General features: G+C 35.8%; 1 protein-coding gene across 1 annotated transcript in view; it reads right to left on the bottom strand.

Annotated features, from left to right (window-relative positions):
- The window catches only part of ltk (leukocyte receptor tyrosine kinase), a 91,978-nt gene that overhangs the window by 23,827 nt on the left and 44,497 nt on the right, over positions 1-23,654 (bottom strand). Inside the window, exons 8-16 of the mRNA XM_056477183.1 lie at positions 21,496-21,596; positions 20,665-20,825; positions 17,501-17,595; positions 12,959-13,033; positions 11,958-12,132; positions 7,372-7,522; positions 6,577-6,708; positions 6,160-6,316; positions 2,196-2,378 (exon numbers count right to left, since the gene is read on the bottom strand). Coding sequence (XP_056333158.1) covers positions 2,196-2,378; positions 6,160-6,316; positions 6,577-6,708; positions 7,372-7,522; positions 11,958-12,132; positions 12,959-13,033; positions 17,501-17,595; positions 20,665-20,825; positions 21,496-21,596 — 1,230 coding nt within the window. The remainder of the gene's footprint in view (positions 1-2,195; positions 2,379-6,159; positions 6,317-6,576; positions 6,709-7,371; positions 7,523-11,957; positions 12,133-12,958; positions 13,034-17,500; positions 17,596-20,664; positions 20,826-21,495; positions 21,597-23,654) is intronic.

Below are 23,654 nucleotides of genomic sequence, written 5' to 3'. Positions count from 1 at the left end.
AGTACTAAATATTGCGGACTTAATTTTTTGGTTAAATCACATTAACTTTTCTACTCATCTCAGCTTTCATCAATAAAACTGACTAAAAATATTAAATTTAACTTTGTATAACCTAAAAAATTTAGTTGAAACCTGATTAACTTATTTTAAAAAAGTTTAAGTAACATAAAATGTTTGTTGACTTGACTTGTGATTACTTTATTTTACAGTGTACTGTCAGGGTAAAGATATTACTGTATGTGAATTTGGCTCCCTTTCAGATCCAATATTATAGGAGGACAGTGTTTTAAATGAATTATGCAATGCGATGTACTTCTTTACTAATGCTTAAAAACAGCATGTTTTGACCATTTTGTGCCAGTGCTGTAGTCATTAGTTTATGGGCTTTTAGACATTATGTAAATGATATCCTGTATCTGTGTTCTTTAATTTGAACATTCATCAGCAGATCACCTACAAACCTGTACACTTTGACCTGTGCTTTAATGGGACTGCACTCTTCTTCTCTGGCTCTTAACCATTAAATCAGCCACTACTTCAAACTGTAAAATTAAGCTTTTACTGGATGTAAAAACACATATGATGACTTAATAGCTGTACAATTATCTTTTTTTTTAAGAAGAAATATCAAAGCAGGTACATTTTGTGTTAACTTACCATAGATATTTATTTTATGGTCTATGTTTCAGAAAAAAAAAACTTCACAGTAAGCATCAATAATTATTCTGAACATTTAAAACAAGATCCCACCAAGAAAACATTTTTGGATTTCATTTCTTAACTGCTGATGTCGCTAGTTAACACACTCAATGCATTTTTAACACGACCCATCATTTCTAAAATATCAACCTCTAGATACTGTATGTCGATTTATGGTAAAAGTACCAGAATTAATACATATAATATGAAAAATAAGAAAATATGAAGTGATAGACCACCTTATTTTAAAATATATTCCAAAAGAAAACATTTTTGAACACTAAATCCTCTTTATTTTTTGAAATATTTCAGATTCTCACTTAACATGTTTTCTTGTTGTTTTTTTTACAATAAAACCAAAATCAAGTGTAGTAGTGCAACAGGATTATGTTTGTTTGATTTTATGTAAACCAACAATGCTATGTGTGTAAACCATTATTTACAACAGTCATTCTTTAACAGACATTATTTATTATTTAAAAGAGTCAAAATATGGTCAACCATTTGATAAAGCGGGCAGTTAAAGGGCTATGGACAGTGTACAATAAGGCCATTTTAAACACTGTAAAAAAATTAGTTAATGAATAGTCACCCATAGCTCATAATTCAGATTTATTTGCAAATTATTTATGATTTTTGCTCCGGCAAACTAGGATGTTGAGAATGTGACTACATTTTAACAAAGTAACTTTGACATTCATATTAGTCTGTGACAATATACTATAAACCAAATAACATTTGAGAAATAAATCAAATGCTCATGAGATTATTTATAGCCTGCCCTCAACATTTGCATGTACTTTAAGTCACACCCTACATCACCTGGACATCTGAGGATGCTAATGAACCAAGTTCTCCGCCAGTGATTGATTTACAGCTGGTCACATCACAAAATGCAGGACATATAGATTAAAATTATTAATACATTAAGAACTATTAATATTGAGCTATGCGTAGATCTATATAGTTTGTATTATATGGCACCTTTAAACATTTCAAATACTGTTCTTTTGAACTTCCCATGCACCCAGTCCTAACCCTAACCCACTTAAAGGTTAGAATAATGATGCATCACATGAATAAACTCTATTTAAAAGTACATTCAAACCAAAAAAGGACTTTACATAATAATAATAATAATAATAATAATAATAATAATAATAATAATAATAATAATAATAATAATAATAATAATAATAATAATAATAGTAATAATAATAATAATAATAATAATAATAATAATAATGCACAAACTGTAATTTCCCACCGCCTTGGTCAGCATAAAAGACTTCTATCAAAATTCCACCCATCCCAAAACGTTTAAACAGTAGTGTATATTTCTACTTTACAATAATAAAACTGTTTCAAAAAAACAACAAATGTCTGACAGCTCACTGTGGCCTCAGCCAAAAAAGAGTAACTCCAGATTAGAAGGCAATATTGTAGTGTTTGTACGGTTCCTGTTATGACATGTGCAAGTGTTTTTAATCATTTACCTCTGTATCCTCCACCGCCCCCTCCAGCGGAGCACGCGCCTCCTCCTCCTCCGAATCCTCCAAATGTAGCCCATCCAAGCACTGACAGAGCCTCAGGACAGGATGAGCCTCCTTGACCCCCTTCAACAAGAGACTTTCCTGCCCATGAGAGAGAGGACAAGTCGCTCCATCCGCCACCTCCACCTAAAAACACACACACATAAAAACAAACAAACATGTTTCTGGACTGCTGGTTTAGCTATTGTTTACTCAGTGCTGCTCATATTAGAATAAAAATGGAAATTGCTTTGGTTTGAGGATGCAAAAAACAGTGAAATTTTAGACACTAATGGTTCGCTCTTGAACTTTTCTGGACTATTGTCTGTAATACGAGAGCCTGCTTTTAAATGACAGATATTCAATAAAAAAGCAATCCCAAAACATTCGACACAACTTAATGGATAATTTGATCCTGATGGTTAAACTGAAGAGAATCCTCTTACTTTAGTGAAAAAAAAAATTAAAACTGCTTTGTTGCAAATGGAATTAAAACATTCATAAATAAGGACTCGGCTGGAACTTGCTGGAATAATACTTGTCCTTCATAGAAATCTAAACCACAGAGTAACTGCTTGCATTCAAAGAAAACAAAATCAATTCCAAATCCCATTAAACAAGCAGTGAGCAGCCACTCACATCCATGCTGAAAATATAATGAACATCTACATTTTAAAGAGTGAATGGGTTGTATTTAGTGGCTATGAATTGCAAGGGAAACCAATTAAATATTAACTGATTATGTTGCAATCAGTGTGTACTTTATTTCCTGGCTGTGAGCTTTTTATTATTCGATGATAAAATTATTTATTTACTTCTTAAAATAAAACCAGAACCTTGATTGTTATAGGTATAAGTTATAAGTGTCACTTTTGTGACTTTTCAGTGACTTTTATTGCATTGGAATAAATGTCCAGAGTAAACTGTCATAATGAAAACATGACAAAGCCATTTGACTATCTTGTTCATAAACAATGGTGTCAGGACTTTTCATCTTGATGACACTGACACTTTCATTGACATAAATACTTGCTTTTGAAGAATGAGCTGTCCATTTTGAGCAGATGACACGCTTTTCATGTTATCAACTAGGTTTTGCAGTTTGTACTAATTATTTTGAGAAACGCATTAACTGTTGTTCAAATGTAAATAGTGTTGTGAGAAATACACCAAAGCCACTGAGAAAAACTGTACTTGATTGGTGTTTTCGATATGGACATTTTCTTTTTTGATAATCCAAATTACTGCACAGAGAGTGTTTTATTCATTTATTACCTTTTGCAAATGTCTGATATTAGGAATGCTCATGCAGAAGACATGTCAGTGTGTATTTTTGATTTAAACTATTACAGTTTTTCCTCATATGAATATTATTTTAATGTAAAGATTTTATTTAATGTTTAAGTATCATTTTCAGTGTTTACATGCATATTTATACTGTATATATAAATAAATACATGTTTAAATACATTTGTTTGTGTGTGTGTGTGTTTTTGTCCTCAGTGAAAAAAATATAGTAAAATTCTGCTTAGCCAGCAGGAGCCCTGAGTCTAAACAACACACTTATAATAAACTGACATGGCAACACTACAAAAGTGCACAAACAGGGAATTTGTTGTCAGTTGTTTCGTTCAAATGCCACAACATGGCATGTGTTTGGTGCTGTAATTTTAAATTGGTCAAAAATAGGGAATTCCAAACTGGTGAGATTCCTGATAGTTAATTGGATTCAGAATCAGAAGGTAGTCATGTTCTGTACACATACAGAATAATAATTTAGTAAATGTAGTTACTTATTTAAATAAATGTGTCAGCTATGAAACTTCACAGTGTCTATGTGACCATATCACATTGTCACAGTCAGCTTATTTCTGCTTTTTAGTCATTATTTTAAAACCTCATATATAGTTGAAGCCAGAATTATTAGCCCTCCTGAATTATTAGACCCCTGTAACTAACTATGTTTCAAAAAAAAGAATTTCTAATAACTGCTTTGTTTTAGTGTGCCATGAAGACAGTACATAATATTTTACTGGACTGGCGATAACCCAGGGCGTCATATTCCTAGCAGAGCCCCCTCCCCTCTTTACTTTTGTGCGCAACAAACACCATCTAACACCTCCCCACCCCCCGGTTTTCACTTTCATCTGCAACACCCCAAACACCCCACATCCCTCCCCTGCTCTTCACTTTATTTCGCAAAGGGCCGGCACGAACACCATGAGGGCAGCACGTTTGTCGTTTGCCTAAGCTTGCGTCGCTACTGTTACTGGACATTATTCAAGATACTATCCAGATAGCATACAAATGTGGGCCACTTAAGTTACTGATGGTCTTCCTTCGGCCCAAACAAAATGAATGTGAGCCTGAAGTGACCCACCTGTACAATGGCAAAAGGGGGCCAAAGATTCCAATTCATATATGGGCCATTAAAGGCAAAGATTTGGCACTTATGGCAAAATGTAATCTGAATGTGAGCCTAATGTAGTTCATGTGGAAAATGGTAAATTTGGCCCAAACGACAGAGGACAAATGTCGGCCACATTTGGCAAAATTTGGCATAGTCATTTAAGGGTAATCTGGGTCCAAACCCAAAGTGTCTCACATGTGTAGGTGCAAATGTGGCCCAGTTATCTTGGGACATATGTGAGCCACTTTTGTCAAATATTCGGAACAGTAAGCTCTGGCTGTGAGCCTAAAGTGGCCCAGAGAAAATATGGCAAATGTGACCAAGTTATTTTAAAACATATGTGGGCCAATTTTGTCAAGTATTTGACACAGTGATCTCAGGCTAATATGGCTTTGAGCCTAAAGTGGCCCAGAGAAGATATGGAAAATGTGGCCCAGTTATCTAAAAACATATGTGGGCCACTTTTGGCAAATATTAGGCACAGTAAGCTCTGGCTAATGTGGCTGTGAGCCTATAGTGGCCCAGAGAAGATTTGACAAATGTGGCCCAGTTATCTTAAAAATATGCGGGCCACTTTGGGCAAATATTTGGCATAGTAAGCTTTGGCTAATGTAACAGTGAGCCTAAATTGGCCCAGAGAAGATATGGCATATGTGGCCCAGATCTGGCAATCAGGAGTGAACCGCCCAAGTGCCATCATTTCATCATTGCGGTATGTGGACCAGATGTAAGTATCTGGTGTGGACTAGATCTGGGCCAGAATAAAAGCAAACTGTGGCCCAGAATAGTGGCAGTTCTGGTTTATTTTGTAAAATTTTGACTGATATGTGGTATTGCTATGGCTTAATTGTGGCCCAGATATGGCAAACAGGAGTGGACCGCCCAAGTGCTATCATTCCATGCGCTATGTGGGCCAAATTTAAGCATCTGGTGTGGGCCAGATCTGGGCCAAAATAAAAGCAAACTGTGGCCCAGAATAGTGTTAGTTCTGGTTAATTTGGTTGAATTCTGCCTGAGATGTGGTATTGCTATGGATTAATTGTGGCCCAGATCTGGCAAACAGGAGCAGACCGCCCAAGTGCCATCATTCCATGCTGTATGTGGGCCAGATGTAAGTATCTGGTGTGGACCAGATATGGGCCAGAATAAAAACTAAATGTGGCCCAGAATAGGGTCAGATCTGGTTTATTTGGTTGAATTCTGGCTGATATATGGTATTGTTATGGCTTAATTGCGGCCCAGATTTGGCAAACAGGAGTGGACCACCCAAGTCCCATCATTCCATGCGGTATGTGAGCCAGATTTAAGTATCTGATGTGGGCCAGATCTGGGCCAAAATAAAAACAAACTATGTGGCCCAGAATAGGGTCAGTTCTGTTGTATTTGGTTGATTTCTGGCTGAGATGTGGTAGTATGTTGGAAATATTTAAAATAAAAAAATACACAGAAGGGCTAATAATTTTTTTATATATCAATTAATTATATATCAGATAATGCTGTAAAGATATTGTACAGTACCTGCTGCTCCCGATCTGCCACTGACACCAGAAACAGTGGTGTCATTCTCGTACTGTTCCAGAAAAATCTGGTCCTGGCTGCTTTCTGGATCCTCGAGGTAGGCCTTTCCTCCCCCTCCAGCTGCAATCAGCAAAGGAAGTGGTTGCCCGTTCTCCATCTGCCCCCGGCCATCCAAAAAACAACAACAGAGTTATTTTCATCCAAATACCACAGAAAGACTCCAGTGACTCCCTCATTTCCATCTGTGTTCCAACTCAGATGACTCCAAATTATTCCAGGATGTCTCAAAAATGCTTGTCTAGACAGGCACTATCAGAAGACAACTGCTGTCCACATGGCCCCGCTCAAGGGGACTCGCAAGGTTGTTTTTAAAAGATGTGTTTGATACAAAAGACAGGAAGAAAAGAAAGATCTTACCCGATATATATATGTGGCTCCCCCTCCACCACCACCACCCCCTGCCCACTTCAAGGCTGAACCGTCACTGTCAAAACCATCTTCAATCACAGACGACTCGCCCAGACAGATTTTATGGGTTAGGGGGTTCCTCTGTGCAGAAATGAACAAAACAGAAGCCATGTTTCCATCCAAAGTTCTGATTTTACTTCATGAGCAAAATTGTGAACAGTTACCACCCTATGTATTAAAGACAATAAAAATCATCACTTTCTGACAAACTATCAAGATATAACAATAACAATAATAAAAACCATTATATATCTTTAATTTGAGAAGCAACTTCATCTTTTTTTGCACCTTCGAGTGGCAGACTACATGGAAAGTAACAAACTGTCATGTTATCTTGAAAAAGCTAGTCCATGCTTTTATGACTTCTAGGCTGGATTACTGTAATGCTCTATTCGCTGGTTACCCAGCATCCTCTATTAGTAAACTTCAGCTAGTGCAAAATGCAGCTGAAACCTTGCCACTGGCTTGCTTGGTTTGGAGCAGCACATTAATGGAAACTGCTCTTCAGTGTTTGGACTTCCAGCAGTGATCTTTTAAACCACACTGAACTGAACTAAACTGAACTTCTGAACTCTGAAAACTGAACAGACTCAGTTTCAATTTACTAGAACTTTTATGTTAACCTGCTTTGACACAATCTACATTGTAAAAGCGCTATAGAAAAAATATATGCTAAGACTAAGTGAATGGATATATAATGATAGAGATTTGGACATGAGAGCCATGTGTAAGTAGCTCACTCACTCCTGGACAGGCATCTTCTCCTTGGTGGCCAATTAGAATGTAGAGGATGTCACCTTTCTCCAGGTGGAAGATGGCTGAGATGATCACACCGTGTGAGCGCTTGTTATGGTTCTTTGCTCCTTTGCCTCCTGCGGCTCCATAGGCTGAAATCCTGGAAAATAAAGAGAGTTCTGCCAACGCACTGAATTAACAAACTGAAAACACACCTGCTATCCTAAAGCACTAATGAGCATACAAATGATTTTGTTCAAACATTCATAAAAGAAAGAAAAACACTTGAAAAGATCTAATTATGTAGCAGGAGGGGGTAAATATGTCATTTGGGTCAAAGATGAAGTAGTTTTCAAGCACTAAAACAATAAAAGTGTAATACAGATATTTTTATACATCAAAGTGAGCTGCTTAAATTACTTTAATTGCTTCAATTTTTTTCTGAGCAATAATGACTGTCATACAGTACATATTTTTTGTCATTTATTGAAGTTTTTCTCAACCACGTTGCTGGAGGACCACCAGCTCTGCACATTTTCCATGTCTCCTTAATCAAACACACCTTCAGATCTTCAACTCATTAGCAGAGGCTGAAAGACTAGTAATAAGGCTGCATCTGAAATCACCCACTACTCAGTAGGTACTGCATTTGAATGTAACGTACTACTCGGCCGTTAGAAAAGTACGTCCTATACAGTATGAATGTGAGCAGTATGAATGGAACCTTTCCCACGTGAGATGCGTCGCTTCACTCTCATTCATGAATTCTCTAGCGGGGCATTATTAGATAGCGTAGCGTGCATCGGATGAGCACTTCAGAATCTCGGTGGAAGTAGTAGGTCATCCGCATACTACTTGCATACTGATTTTCGAATTCTATGACTTCGGACATACTATTCGACTCACATTTTTAGCGTACTATATAGTATGGAAGTATGCGATTTCAGACACAGCCCATAGGTACATCCCAAATTGCATACTTATTCTATGCCCTCTTGTAGAATAAATTGTGTAAGTAGTGCATTCACACTGAAAACTATAAAAATATGAAGTGCACATTAATTAACCGGATGATGCACTCATTCAACCGGTACAAATAAGTGAGGAATGATGGACACTTCATGCACTTAACAGCCACTGCCTTGCTCATGTAGCGTAAGGGGCGTAGCTATCGGGTTGGATTACATTATTTATTATGGCGCCTCCTGATGGTGAATGTGGTTATACTCATGGCAGGTATTACTTGGTAATTTGGTTATTCATTTCGCTAACTTGGCAGCCGTCAAACGTCATCAGGGAAACGGTTCGAATTTCCGCTTAGTAAAAAAAAGTAAATGCATAAGTTCAATGTGTATAGTGTACCATTTGGGACACAGCCCATTTCTCCTTAACCAAACAAACCTGATTCAGATCGTCAGCTCATGTCCATTTTTGCAAGCTCTGCATCAAATTTGTTCCCAAGTTAATCAAAAACGGTTTGTTGAATCAACTTGAATTCCATAACTTTTTGTCAGCATGGTCTGTAGATCATGTGATTCAATTTTTGTGAAAATTAGACAAACGGCCTAGGACGAGATTGATAGAAAAAAACGTCACAGTGTGTGTTTGAATCGACTTGAGCTAAGGCATCAGAGGAATTTTGATTGTAGCCCATTGGGTTCAAAATTTACAAACATAAACATAAGTGAAACTTTGGACAAGTGGTGAAGCTAGAGAGTTTGAGTTAGAGAGTCCAAATTTGATGTGGTTGAAGATCAGACTGTCCTCTATCAGTGTGCTAATGTTTGCACCAATGCCACAAATAGTTCATTGGGCTGCCATAGACTCCCAGAGTGGAAGAAGCTGGAAGAATAATAATAAGAAACGGAACGGATACAATAGGTGTATAAGTACATAGTGTATAGTGTGCCATTCGGGACGCAGCTCATGTCTCCTTAACCAAACGCACCTGACACAGCACAGGCTGAAAGACCAGTAATAGGTGTGACAGACAAAGAAGACAACTAATACATGCAGCATTGGTGGTCTTCCATGAACGTGGTTGAGAAACACTGATTTATTATAATAATAAATCATATAAAAATATGCTCCAAAACGTTGATCAATTGTCATTGGAAATCTCATTTAATTCAAGCAAATACACTTTGGTAACAATGTTTCGATATGAAATTTAATATTATTCTACGACACATAGATATGTTTAATATCATTATTATACAAGCTGATGAAACTTATTCTGAGGTGAATGACTACAGATAGAAACTGTATTGTATATATTAGTAATTAATTAAAGCTTGTAGAAATTAAGAAAGTTTTTTATTTAGTTACTACAGTTTTTATATTTTCCATTACTCAACAAACTAGATGTTCTGAATAGTTTGTCAATGTGTGATTCTTATTAACTGTTAACTGTTTTTTGTTTGTTGTCTGTTAGACCTATGTGACATGTATACTGCCTATTCTTGGCCAGGGCGTTTTTCTAAAAAGATTTTTAATCTCAATGTGCCTTTTCTGGTAAAATAAATGTAACAATAATAATAATAATAATAATAATAATAATAATAATAATAATAATAATAATAATAATAATAATAATAATAATAATAATAACAACAAACAATGTTACTTTTACATAACTTAGTAAGCTAATTTTATTTCATTCCATCCATGAAATTTACATGCAAAATATAAATCTAATTTAACTTTTTTTTCTTATATATACCTGCCTACCTACAATACTATTTACCTGCTTAATATTTTAACATTGGTGTTTCTCATAAGACAATAATCAAACAAAACTGCCTTTTAAATATACTGAATACACAACCTGAGCTATTCTTATAATGTAAACGTAATGATTTTAATTCCCCTCACATCACTAAGGAAGATAAAACGTCTTGTCTTGAGGTAAATATAATGTTTTTTGTTATTAAATCCAGCCAGTGCTTTGGGCACCAAAACAGAAGGATACAATAAAAATAATTCAGTTTATGAATGAGGGATAGCGTGGGATGGATCTCTGTATTTCAGCATGGCTCTGTGAATGTAACGGTATCACAACATAAGTTGGTCTGATAGTTATCAGTCATATTTTTTGATCTCCGCATGCCCTTCTTTCACAGCCAGTTTTGGAGTTGTTTTTAATGAGCTCCCATGACTAGACTGTATAATCACTGTTAATCAGTTCAAAGGCTTGACTACACAGGGGCCAGATTAAGTGGAGTACAGGAAGAGATTTATCTGTGCCTACAGCCAGTGAGTCATGCCTCTCGCTGCTTTTACAAAAAAATGAGACAGAGGAAAGCAAAGAGAGAGGCATGAAGATAGCAAGAAACTGTTTTTGCATGCTAGTGAGTTTCATTAATAATGTAAATAAAGCTTTGTAGTAGGTTCAGAACGTGCATAAAATAAACTATAATTTGATTTAGTTCAATTCACCCAAAATCACACTACAAAAAGCAACTATATGTGCAATAAGCTTAATATTTTCACCTAGGCCTTCTTATGACTTGCTTTTATTGTATTTATGATGTTTTTATGCAGATGTGTTTCTAATTTGTGAGTGCACACGTGCATGTGTGTGTGTGTGTGTGTGTGTACGTGTTTTTGTGACATGTCAGGACACAAATCTGTATAATGACATGGGTATGACACAGGTATTACAAAAAGGAGGTGAAATAGGATATATGCTGACGTCCTCATTTCTCAAAAAGCTTCTAAATCACACAGAATGAGTTTTTTCAGAGAGTAAAGATGTACACAGTCTCCTGTGATGGTTGGGTTTAGGGGTAGGTGGGGTGAGGGCAATACAATATACGGTTTGGACAGTATAAAATGAATGGAAACCTATGTAATGTACCCACTTTTCACAAAAACAAACATGTATGTGTGTGTTCTATTTATCACTGTTGGTTTTGGTCAATGTATGTGGTGTAACACAACCATTATTATTATTATAAAACAGTATTTCTTTAGGGCAGCACGGTGGCTCTGTGGTTAGCACTGTCACCTCACAGCAAGAAAGTCGCTGGTTTGAGTCCCGACAGGGTCAGTTGGCATATCTGTGTGGAGTTTGCATGTTCTCCCGGTGTTGGCGTAGGTTTCCTCGGGGTGCTCCACAGTCCAAAGACATGCGCTATAGGTGAATTGGGTAAGCTAAATTGTCCCCAGTGTATGTTTGTGTGTGTGAATGAGTGTGTATGGGTGTTTCCCAATACTGGGTTGCAGCTAGAAGGGCATCCGCTAAATATATCGTGGGATAGTTGGTGATTCATTCCGCTGTGGCGATCTCTGAAAACATTTTAGATGCTGGTTGCAATTATAGAACGATTTGTAAGACTTAACCCCCATCCACCTTAAGAACGATAACTATGATAATATTAACATCAACACCAATGCACAAATTCTGTATATCCTAAGCACACTCTCGGTTCTGCCACTTTAAAAGCTGTTTGAAGCAGGATGGAATCTGAATGGCATCATCAAAAACCTCACCCCTTTTCTGTGTTGCCACTGATAAACACCTGAAAGACCATAAGGGGTTTTAATCCTAAAATTGACTCTAAGCCAGAATGATCTCCAGCCTCTGAACTTACTTGTACATGTTGGTGGCAGGGACCTTCCACATCTGTACACCCCTGAGAGGACCCTCTTTTCCCACCACCACACTGACATTGGTGTTTCGGTAGGCACTGTCACACTGGGCTTGAGTCGGGCCCAGAGGTCCACTCGCTCCACAGGAAGTGAACCACCATGTTATTAGAGACGCCTCTGAAAATAAAAGACAGGCTTTCTTGTTCATGTTTTTACAACTTACTGTTCTGATGGATTTTTTTTTTAATGGTGTCACTGCACAAAAAGACGTTCTGAAATTTTTCGTGAAGGTTACAAAGTGATTTTGATGGTCCAATTGAGTATTAGTAGACTGTCTGCTTAATATCTCTTGATACTGCTCCTTCAACAGACATTTAACTGACTATGAGAAACTTTGCAAGTACATGTCAACTTACACTAACCCTTAACTTAACCCCAACCTTACAGTCTACTTATAATCTAATGAGAATTAGTTGGCATGCAGATGCAATGTAACTAAAATTCAACAAACGGACCATCAAAATAAAGTGTGACCTATTTATAGTTCTACTGCAATTTATGTCCAATAAATGCTGTTCTTCGGAACCCATCAAGTAATCCTCAAAATTACTGAATGAATCCTTAAAGGGATGGTTCACCCATAACTGAAAATTATGTTCATCATTTACTCATCTTTGATAGTATTCATTACACACAAGCATACTGTGGACGCCAGTGGTTACTATTCCAGCTTTCTTCAAAATATCTTCTTTTGTGTTCAACAGAGGAAAGAAATTCATAAAGGTTTGGAAATATTTGAGGCTGAGTAAACGTTCATTTTTGGATGTCCTTTTCATTTTTTTTCTTTTTTAAGGATGACGTGACATTGAAAATTGAGTGATGCTATTTCTGTAACTAATTAAATGCCGCTTTGGTGAGCAGAATAGTCGTCTTTCAAAAATCTCACCAACTCTAAACTCTAAACATTTTTATATTTGTAAAATCCTCAGGAGAGTAAATGTACCTGATGCTGATGGTTCTGGAAGAGGACTGAAGTCTAAATCATGGGGTAGTCCTTCATGAAGCAGTTCATTTAGTTCTTATGATCAGATGAGGAAAGAGAAAGAGCAAAGAAAATTAATTGGATGAGACATTTGAATCAAACCATCCTGCTGTAGTTTTTCGTGTGTAGTTCTTTGTTAAGAACATCATTGAATTGGAGTGTTGGTTTCTCATATCAACTAGATTATCCAGAATTTTTTTCTTGGCCAACCGTCTCACTTTATAACAGTACTTCACACAACGCAAGTCAACCAGAGAGACATTAAACTAAGCAATATAAACCAGCCTGGACTTTTCTGCTGGTCTAAACATCCTTTTTGATATGTGGTTGACAAAAGGGGTTCTGAACATGCTGCAAGCCAGATTCATATCGGCACTACCTACAAAAAACAACAACAGTATGTGTCTATACAGGGATGTAACATGCACGTTTTCATACAGAAAATGTCCAGTATACACTCAAAATAAATGCTGGGTAACTTGTGTTAGAGCTAAATTTAAAAATACAATTTAGGCTTATCCATTTATGATCCAATCTTGGGTTAACACAGCATTTTTAGAGCAAATGTCTTTTGGTTCGGTGCTGAAGTGTCAGTTTTAAATTTCTAGTTTTACAAATCTTCAAATACATTCTTAAATCCAAACATTAATATTTTATTTTATGCCGTTTTAATTGATACAAATTTAAACCTGACCAGACACTATATAACACACCTATTGTCCAATAAGTGCAAAACGCTTTGTGTTTCTTCCAAATTTTGAAAGAACAATTTCAACATCCACAGCTCATTGTTTTGCTATAGAAATGAACCCGAGAGAACAATCATTCATTCATTTTTCTTCAGCTTGGTCTCTGTTTCGCCACAACGGAATGAATCGTGAACTATTCCAGCATGTGTTTTCCACAGTGGATGCCCTTCCAGCCGCAGTATTGGGAAACACCCATACACACTCATTCACACACTCATAAGCTATGGTCAATTTAGTTTATTCAATTCACTTATACCGCATGCCTTTGGAACTTTCAACGTTCTTGCTGCGAGGCAACAGTGCTAACAACTGAGCCACCGTGACACCCCCCAGAGAACAGCATTTCTCGAAACATTTGCACAATATTACCCTAAATAATCAATATATTTAATAAACCTGTTGGTGAAAACAAGTTATGAACGTCTTTGCATTATACTTGAACAAATGAGAGTAGAAACATTTATGAGTAATTAGATTTAGATTTATTAATAAATAAAAAAACATGAGTGGAGTTTCCATCTTCGATTTTTTCTTTTGATGGCTAATTATTATACCTAAAAATAAGTATATATTATATGCTGGAATTCAGGCACAAGCACTGAAATAGTTTAAATCCTTAAAGGGGGAATCATCCAAGTTAAAGGCAGCATAGAGTGCCACAAGAAACTGTCTTTGTCTTCTTAGTAAATTGTCTGCCTTTTGGCAATATCATCAGAACACATAGGGCTAGTTTTCATTGTTACACTGATGATACTCAGACATATATTTCATCAAGACCAGATGAATAATGCTAACAGAATGTGTTAAAGATATAAAAGTTTGGATGGCCAAGTAATGTTCTTCTTTTAAAATCAGACAAAACAGAGATATGAGTCTCTGGACTAAAAACCTGTCTGCAGAAGCCCTTAGAATACAATTTGGATATAGACGGATGTTCTGTTACTTCATCCAATACAGTCAAAGGCCCGGGTGTTATATTAGACAGCCTCTTGACCTTTTTATGTTACAAAAAACAGCCTTCATCCACTTTAGAAACATAACCAAGCAATGGAACATGATGTCTGTTTTTTTCTGACACAGAAAAAAGGTCCAGACTGGACTTCCAGACTTCAAGCCACTGTTAGTCTAGTATGCAGAAAATATCATATCACCCCAATATAAATGGTGTACTTTATCACACTATTTCATGCTCTTATTTGTAAAGTTTTTTGGTAACACTTTATTTTGATGGTTCATTAGATTATTAGTAGACTGTCTGCTTAATATCTGCTGATACTGCTCCTTCAACAGACATTTAACTGACTATAAGAAACTCTGCAAGTACATGTCAACTTACACTAACCCCAACCCTAACCCCAATCTAACAGTCTACTTATAATCTAATGAGAATTAGTTGCAATGTAACTTAAATTCCATAAATAGACCATCAAAATAAAGTATGACCATTTTTTTACATTACATAAACATATATATCTTTTTTGTTTGTTTGTTTGTTTGTTTGTTTTTAGCATTATAAACTGTAGATGATCCATAGTAAAGCCCAAAGTGACTTCTTTCTAAAGATATATGAACTGTGAATGTAGACCAAATTATTCAGCAACTGTTACTGTTTTTGTTTGGGAAGGTCATTTTTGAGAAAGTGTCTCTGACAGTGAGGGAGAGAACGACACTGATATAGTCTCAGAAAACTCATTTTGCATGCTATCTTCATCAAATTTGAAATATATACTCATGAGACACTTTGCTTTCAAAGCATAGGTTATTCTAGGTTATTGTATGACTGATTTCATGTGTTTGCATATGGAAATACTAATATTAAACACCGTACAATTTTATTCAAATTTTTTAGGAACATTTAGCAAGTGGGAACAAAACAAACAAAAAATAAAAATGCATATACATACATACATATATACACAATTACATCCATTCCACACATGCATATCTATATACATACATTAAAATATTAAATTAACCTCATCCAGAAAATAAAAAAATAAACCAAATATGTATAAAATAAAATATAATAAAAGGTTGCCAAACATATTCTCGCAATGATGCATAGCCTCTAGAATTATGTAAATGCTAAATTATAGATAATTATATTGTCATTGTGGAAAAAGCCAGCCATTTAATCCCTTTCTTTTCAAAGATCTCTATTTGTTATTGAAGTGCATGTGTCATTTTTCCATTTCCTCAACTTTTGCTATTATTTTGAACCATTCATCTTTAATTGGTGGGTCTTCTTTATACCACATCCGGGTTATAGCTTTTTTACTTGTTGCCAATAATATCTTAAATAGATATCTATCCTCCTATTCAAGTTTAATAGAATTATCTCCTAGATAAAGTACTTTGAATGATCTAGAAATATGAAGATTGAAAATATTAATAGCGGAGTGCACAGTTTCCCAAAAACTGTTAATTCTTCAGCACTGTGGAATATATGCGCATGATGTGCCTCTTCTACCCCACAGTTCCTCAAACAAGGATGAGAAGACCCAGATTGTAATGATTTAATTCTCGGTGTAATAAAAATCAAATCAAGTTTTTCCAACAAAACTCATGCCACATTCTTGAGCTTGTTAAGGCCTGTGGGGCAGCACATATTTTAACCCATTGGTCTTATACCTACTTCCTTTTCCAATTTTAATCTTATTTAGTCTATTGAGAATATAATGAATAACTTTTTATATTTTATAGCATGAAACTTTCTTCACTGACCATAGTAAAGCTAAATGTGTCTTCTTTCCAATGATACTTAATTTTTGTTCGTAGCTCACTGGGGTCAACAGCTGTTACTGTTTAAAGTTAGGTAGGTGTAAATCCCCAGAGGTGAATGCTGGCTAACAGGCGAACAACAATATTCAAGTAATTGGATTTCCAACATAGTTTACAAGATTAGCTGAGATCTATTTTATTCTTAAGAAAATTGTCACTTTAATTGCATTCATGTAATAACTGATCCACAATCTGTTTAATAAATAAGAAAATAAAACCAATTTTACTATTAGTTTCCTCCATTATGTAATAAAAACTTACCTAAATAAAACAACCAGTGATGTATCCCATTACACCCTAGTAGAAAAATCTAAGACAAAGATCTTACATTTTTAACTCCTATATTTCAGAATAACTAAAAATCAAGCAAAAGAAGAAAATACAGTTTGAAAAAAGAACTGAAGTCCTCTAAAGGTTATTTCCATGACTGGTTTTGGATAGGCTGGAAAATGTAGCTCATTATGATAAAGAGCAGCAAGACGAGCACTCAACATAAAGCTGATTTTAGTCAACAGATGCCACAAGAATTTCTCTAAATCATCAATTATGTAAAACAACAATAACAAAGACAGTAAATCTTGACTTTAAGAAGGCCTGTCAATTCCTGTGGTCACGGAATCAAGTCTAAATCTGAAGATCCTATAAAAACTATTTAGAAAAGCAGAAAATCTACTGTTGGCAGCTTTATGACATCTGCTGATTTTGAGGACCTCCCTATTCACTTCACATCCCCTTTCTACTGTCCTTCAAAATCACAACCAATCAAGCAGAGTCTGAATCAACCGCTAACTGGAGACAGCAGTTAGACATCATCTGACAACATCACATCTTAAATTCTCTGTGGAACTAAATACTACATTTTTGAGTGAGTTTAAATCTGCGCATGGGTCAAAAAATTTGCAGGGATTGACAAATCAACCATTATTGTGCTGCCTGTGTGTTCATGTGTACATGTGTGAGGCGGAAAGGTTACCTGTGTCAAAACATGCTGCACTTAATGAAATGTCATCGAGTGCAATGTCAGCCTTGGAGCCAGAAGTCCAGAAAGCCTGCACTTTAAGATGGAAGCTGCACTCAAAACAAATGACAAATTATTTTAGAAAAAGAGCAAAGGGTGAGTGAGATTTTAAAATATTTATGCAGATATTAAAATACAACAAAATGACTAGCTCAACATGGTCATTTTCATATTTCAGAAAATCGATCCTATAAACACAACTTTGGCTTTGCATCATACACTGTAAAAAATGCAGGGTTTCACACAATTCCTTCATCTTGTCCAAACACAAATCTATTAAGTTAACGTAGTACTTTTACAGGGTATATGCAGGATTCCTAAAGGTATTTTCAATGACCTTTTCAAGACTTTTTAAAGACCTTCTCAGAATATTTAAAGACCTCATCGCCACTCAAGTTCTAATCAGTATCAGACCTTTAACTTAATAAACAGTGGTTAATAAACAGTGGTTAATAAAGAGTTGTAGTTAAATTAATCAATGGAGCACAATCATGTTAATATTACAAGAAAAATTGATATATTGATGCTTTTTTTGAGTCAAACACTTTGAACAACGCTTGAACAAAATTAAAGACCTCGTAAAAAAGCAATTAAATACCTTTTAAGGGCCTTAATTTTCTCATAATTGATTTATCAACTTTTAATACTTTTTAAGACCCAGTGTCACCCTGTTTTAACAAATTAATGTGGATTAAACATAAAAAATTAGGTTCTCCTAATGTGATCTCAAGAATAGTGTTGTTGAATTGTCAGCTCATTTTAAGAAGTTAAACAGTAGTCAAGTTGGAGTTAAGTAGATTGAACAAGCAAAAAATCTATATTTTTTTAATGTAGAAGGCACAGAAATTCATGTCTGCACCATGGGCTCTATGTACAGTAAGACTTTTAAAGCTGACGATAAAATTCCAGTGAAAGCTAAATGTGACTATTATTTTATATGTGACTATTTACAGCATCGATCTGGTAATGTAATTACAATACATTTAGTTAAATAGACTTAAGCATTCATTTAGTTGTTCAAGCATAAAATAATATAAAAGACTGTTGTAACCGCTGGCGCCGTCAGTAGCAACAGGCTAGCGCAGAAACTCCATTGAAAATACTGGGGTACAATAAACTGTCATATTTTAAAGACGTGGTGGGGGGAAATGGAATTTAATGCAGTCTGGTCTGAGACCCACTTCATATTGTATATCAAACAGGCAGTGAAGATCCCTAATTTTTAAAGAAATCAGATCTTAAACGTGACAATTTTGTAATGGAAAGACAGTTCACCGGAAGCCTTTGGGCTGCCTGGCTGAAACTTAAAAGCCTGTGTGCATATAGCCCATTATTGAATGATTAAAAGATCAATAATTAACATTTTACCTGAATTTTATGATCATCAAGAACATTTCAAAAGTCAATTGATGGTGTTTTATGCATTACATACAGTATACTGTAAGTGATTAGTATGTCTATATTATTTTGGACATTAAGCAGAATTCATGCATAAATCTGCATTAATATTAATATGCACCACATCCGACCATTTCAAAATCAGCCATAATTTACATTTATTCATTTAACAGATGCTTTCATCCAAAAGTGTTTTACTAAGGAGGCCAACAGAAGCAAGTCAAATCACTTGAAGAGCAACAGCATGCACATAGATGCAGTGATAAGTCTTAGTTAGTTTAGCACTGTGTGCAGAATATATACTCTACCGGTCAAAAGGTTGGGTTCTGTATGATTTTTAAATGTTTTTAAATAAGCTTATCCTGCTCACCAAGGCTGAATTTATTTCAACAAAAATACAGAACAAGTTGTAAAATTGTGAAATGTTATTGCACTATAAAATAACTTTATTAACTTTATTTATTAGATTTTAAAGATGAATTTTCAGCTCCATTACTTCAGTATTCAAAGTCACATGATCCTTCAGAAATCACTTTAATATTAATAATAATAATAATTCATTCATTCATTTTCTTATTGGCTTTGTCCCTTTATTAATCTGGGGTCGCCACAGCAGAATGAACCGCCAACTTATCCAACATTTGTTTTACGCAGTGGATGCCCATCCAGCCGCAACCCATCTCTGAGAAACATCCACACACACTCATTCACACTCATACACTACGGACAATTTAGCCTACCCAATTCACCTGTACCGCATGTCTTTGGACTGTGGGGGAAACCGGAGCACCCGGAGGAAACCCACGCGAAGGCAAGGAGAACATGCAAACTCCACACAGAAACACCAACTGACCCAGCCGAGGCTCGAACCAGCGACCTTCTTGCTGTGAGGCAACAGCACTACCAACTGCGCCACTGCGTTGCCCACAATAATAATAATAATAATAATAATAATAATAATAATAATAATAATAATAATTATTATTATTATTATTATTATTATTATTATTATTGTTATTATTATTATTATTATTATTATTATTATTATTATTATTATTGGTAAAAGTAACAAAAGCAATAATGACTGGAGTTATAATTTCATTTAAAACTACATACAATAGGGGCGTCACGGTGGCGCAGTGAATATCACATATCGCCTCACAGCAAGAAGGTTCTCCTTGTTCTCCCTGTGTTCGCATGGGAGATTCCCCCACAAGTGCATAAACATGCAGTGTAGGTGAATTGGGTAAGCAAACGACCCCAAACTTTTGGGCGGTAGTATATTTTTTTCATTTAATTACAGACAAGCCTGAAATTATTAACGCGCAAGGAGTATGAATAATGTCAGGTTTTACTGTATATAAAGAAACAAAAGCAGGCTCTGGATGAGATGTGCAATACGTGATGTGCAATACGAGTGGTTTAAGAGCATAAACCTCACAAATATTTTCAAAACAAATAACATGAAAAATGTCATTAGGTGTGGTGGCTGTAGTATAAGTGGAATAGTTGACTCTGGTCTGTTAAATTATTGGAAAATAATGCACAGCAGGGGTGTAAGTGACATCATTCAACTTGAATTAATAGTTGTTTTTCAATTAAATAATCAGATTATGACTCAAAATGTAATCATTAGATGATGATTATGCCACTGAAAGTCTCTTTGGCTCCAGCACAAAGCCAAGATGGTCAACGTTGATGCATTCATCATATTATCTCACCTATTTAAAATTTCTGTAATCGGCAGAGTGATCTCTTGCCAGGCGTCCTTCCAGTGTCCGGATCTCTCCCAAATCAGTGCTGGTGCTGAGGCTCCATTCTCCACCACAGACAAAAGCACTGTCCCATTGAAATCCCCATACCGGTAGAGAGAAAACTGCAACTGCGCAGAAAAACCTCAACACTTCAGCAACTACAAGAACAGACGTCTCCAAAAGAAACACCTTATTCATGGAAAATCAAGTGTAAAATTTAAACTGGCTCCATGTACGTTTATTCAGCGTAAGCTGTTTGAAGATATGCTGGACAGATGTGCCCTTGTTTTTTTATGGACAATTAACTTGAAATATGCTCATAAAATCTAAATCCAAACATTGTGGCAAACTTGTAGGAACACCACAGTTTCAAGAGAAATACCATTTAAGTAAAATGAAGAAAATGAAGAAATTTATACTTTTATTCTGCAAGGGCACATTAAATTGATGAAAAGCGACAGTGAAAAATCTTGTTCTTTAAAATTCTACACAAAAAAATTGATAAAGTGTGACAAAAGAAAGCGTATTAAGGGTGGTTTCTTTCTATTAGACCATTTTGTACACTTGGACAATAGTACAGTCCTTTTAAAGAGATGCAACCTGTTAGCCAGTCAAAGGCATTTATTCTCCATGTCTAGAATTGTCATGTCTATTCAAACCATGTGTGTTCTTATGAGGGGTCAAAAAGGGATGAAAAAAGCCCATTACTTCTAAATAATGATGTTTTTTTATGTAAAAATGGACCCTAGAGTACACTACGAGTTTATGATCCCTTTAACCGTCAGAATAAATTCTTACCTGACAGTCCTGATTGGATATAGTTGAAGGCAACGCAGGGCTTTGAACCAGCGCCTCTCTTTCATCACCGTGACCTCTGACCTTTAAGAAAAAGAAATGCCCTGAGGCGAGAGAGGATCAGTACTCTACAGAGTGCTCACAGCTTACAAAACCAAACCAAACGCACAAAAAAAAAACCTTAACTGGCGAGGTTGGAAAACCTCTTTATGTGCTTTTAATGTCCATCTAAAACAGACAACGAGAGCTTTCACTGTGAGCCAGAGTTTCTCCCGTTCACACAAAACAGCCTTTAAAAAAAGTGGGAAAAGAACTAGTCCATCATAAACTGGACTTAACTGTGGACACCTGCACTGTGGTTTTGAGATCATCCTAACAATACATCACACTAAGCTAAATGACACAGGATATAAATCATTACAGACTTCTTGTATGGATAACATTTTAATCCTGTTAAAAATTCAAGGATTCTCATGTCATGAAAATTCCCATTGGTGGCATTCATAACTAAATGGATTGGCTGCTTTAAGACAAATGGGCTGTCTGAAGACATTTTAATAGATGTGTTTTTTATGCACATCTCCCTGTCTCGTTTGTAAGAGAAAAGAAAATGCTGCAAAAAAAAGTCTATGAGCAAATATGGAGAGCAAAGCCTCAAATATACTGTACTTGGTTTGACTGTTATAATTATAATTTAACTTTTCATTCATTCATTCATTTTCTTTTTGGCTTAGCCCCATTATTTATCTGGGGTCGCCACAGCAGAATGAACCGCCAACTTATCCAGCATATGTTTTTCCGCAGCGGATGCCCTTCCAGCTGCAACTCATCACTGGGAAACATCCATACACACTAATTCACACACATACACTACGGACAATTTAGCCTACCCAATTAACCTATACCGCATGTCTTTGGACTTGTGGGGGAAACCGGAGCACCCGGAGGAAACCCACGCCAACAAAGAGAGAACATGCAAACACCACACAGAAACACCAACTGACCCAGCCGAGGCTTGGACCAGCGACCTTCTTGCTACCCACTGCGAACGTGCTACCCACTGTGCCACCGTGCAGTTAAATAAAAAAAACAAGTGACATATGTTATGTACTTCCTGATGGGGTCCTGATTAGCAGCAAATATTAGGGTTCAACAGTTATTTAATAACCGATATTTTTTGTTTTGTTTTGAGTGAACAGGTAAAATGGTACAAATTTATTGAACAACGTTTTGATCCCATGAAGTGCTTTATTATTCACTGCAGTTTTTCAGCATTTTACTGTTTGTTTTGCAGATAATCTTAAGGAAAATTTACATTTTTATTAAAATTTTCTCAAAATATTAATGTAACCCACCGTCCTACTGCATCGCTCCTCCGCTCTGAGCTGGGATCGAACCAGCAATTCCTTGTATGTGAGTGGGTTGCTCTAACAAGGAGGCTTAAGACCATGGCCTCTAGCATCTGTTGCTACAGCACCTTCTGAAGTCAGAGGACTGAGGTTTACCTGCATAGAACTTTGCTAGCAGGCCTCCGTTACAGTCACCCCCCTAAACCTCACTCCCATCCTGGACGAGCCCCCAAGTATGACCCACCGGTCCTACTGCACCCAACCCGCTCTGAGCTGGGATCGAACCAGCAATTCCTTGTATGCGAGTCTGTTGCTTTAACAAGGAGGCACACAGCACTTCACTGTGTTTTGAGTGTATACTAACATCTACAACCCTAAATCAGAAAAAGTTGGGACAGTATGGAAAACGCAACTAAAAAAAGAAAGAAGTGATTTCTAAATTTACTTTTACTTGTATTTCATTGCAGACAACACAACAGCACATTATTTAATGTGTTCCTCATGATTTTTGTTTTTTTTTTCAAAATAAAGACGTATTCCAATTCTGGTTCTTGTAACACATTTCAAAAAAGTGGGATGATATAAATTAGATTGTATTAACTCTGTTAACAAACTTTACATTTATGTACTACTAATTTGGGGTCTACCTTTTAAATAATTTGTTTTAATGAATGTTTTGTTTTAAGGAATAAATAAATATTTTAATAAAAGATTCACTTCACATTATGATGCCTGTAATATCATTTATATTATATATATATATATATATATATATATATATATATATATATATATATATATATATATATATAT

This window comes from Danio aesculapii, chromosome 17 (assembly GCF_903798145.1).
Source record: "Danio aesculapii chromosome 17, fDanAes4.1, whole genome shotgun sequence".
Classification (NCBI taxonomy): Eukaryota; Metazoa; Chordata; class Actinopteri; order Cypriniformes; family Danionidae; genus Danio; species Danio aesculapii.
This window is presented reverse-complemented; position numbering and strand designations above follow the sequence as displayed.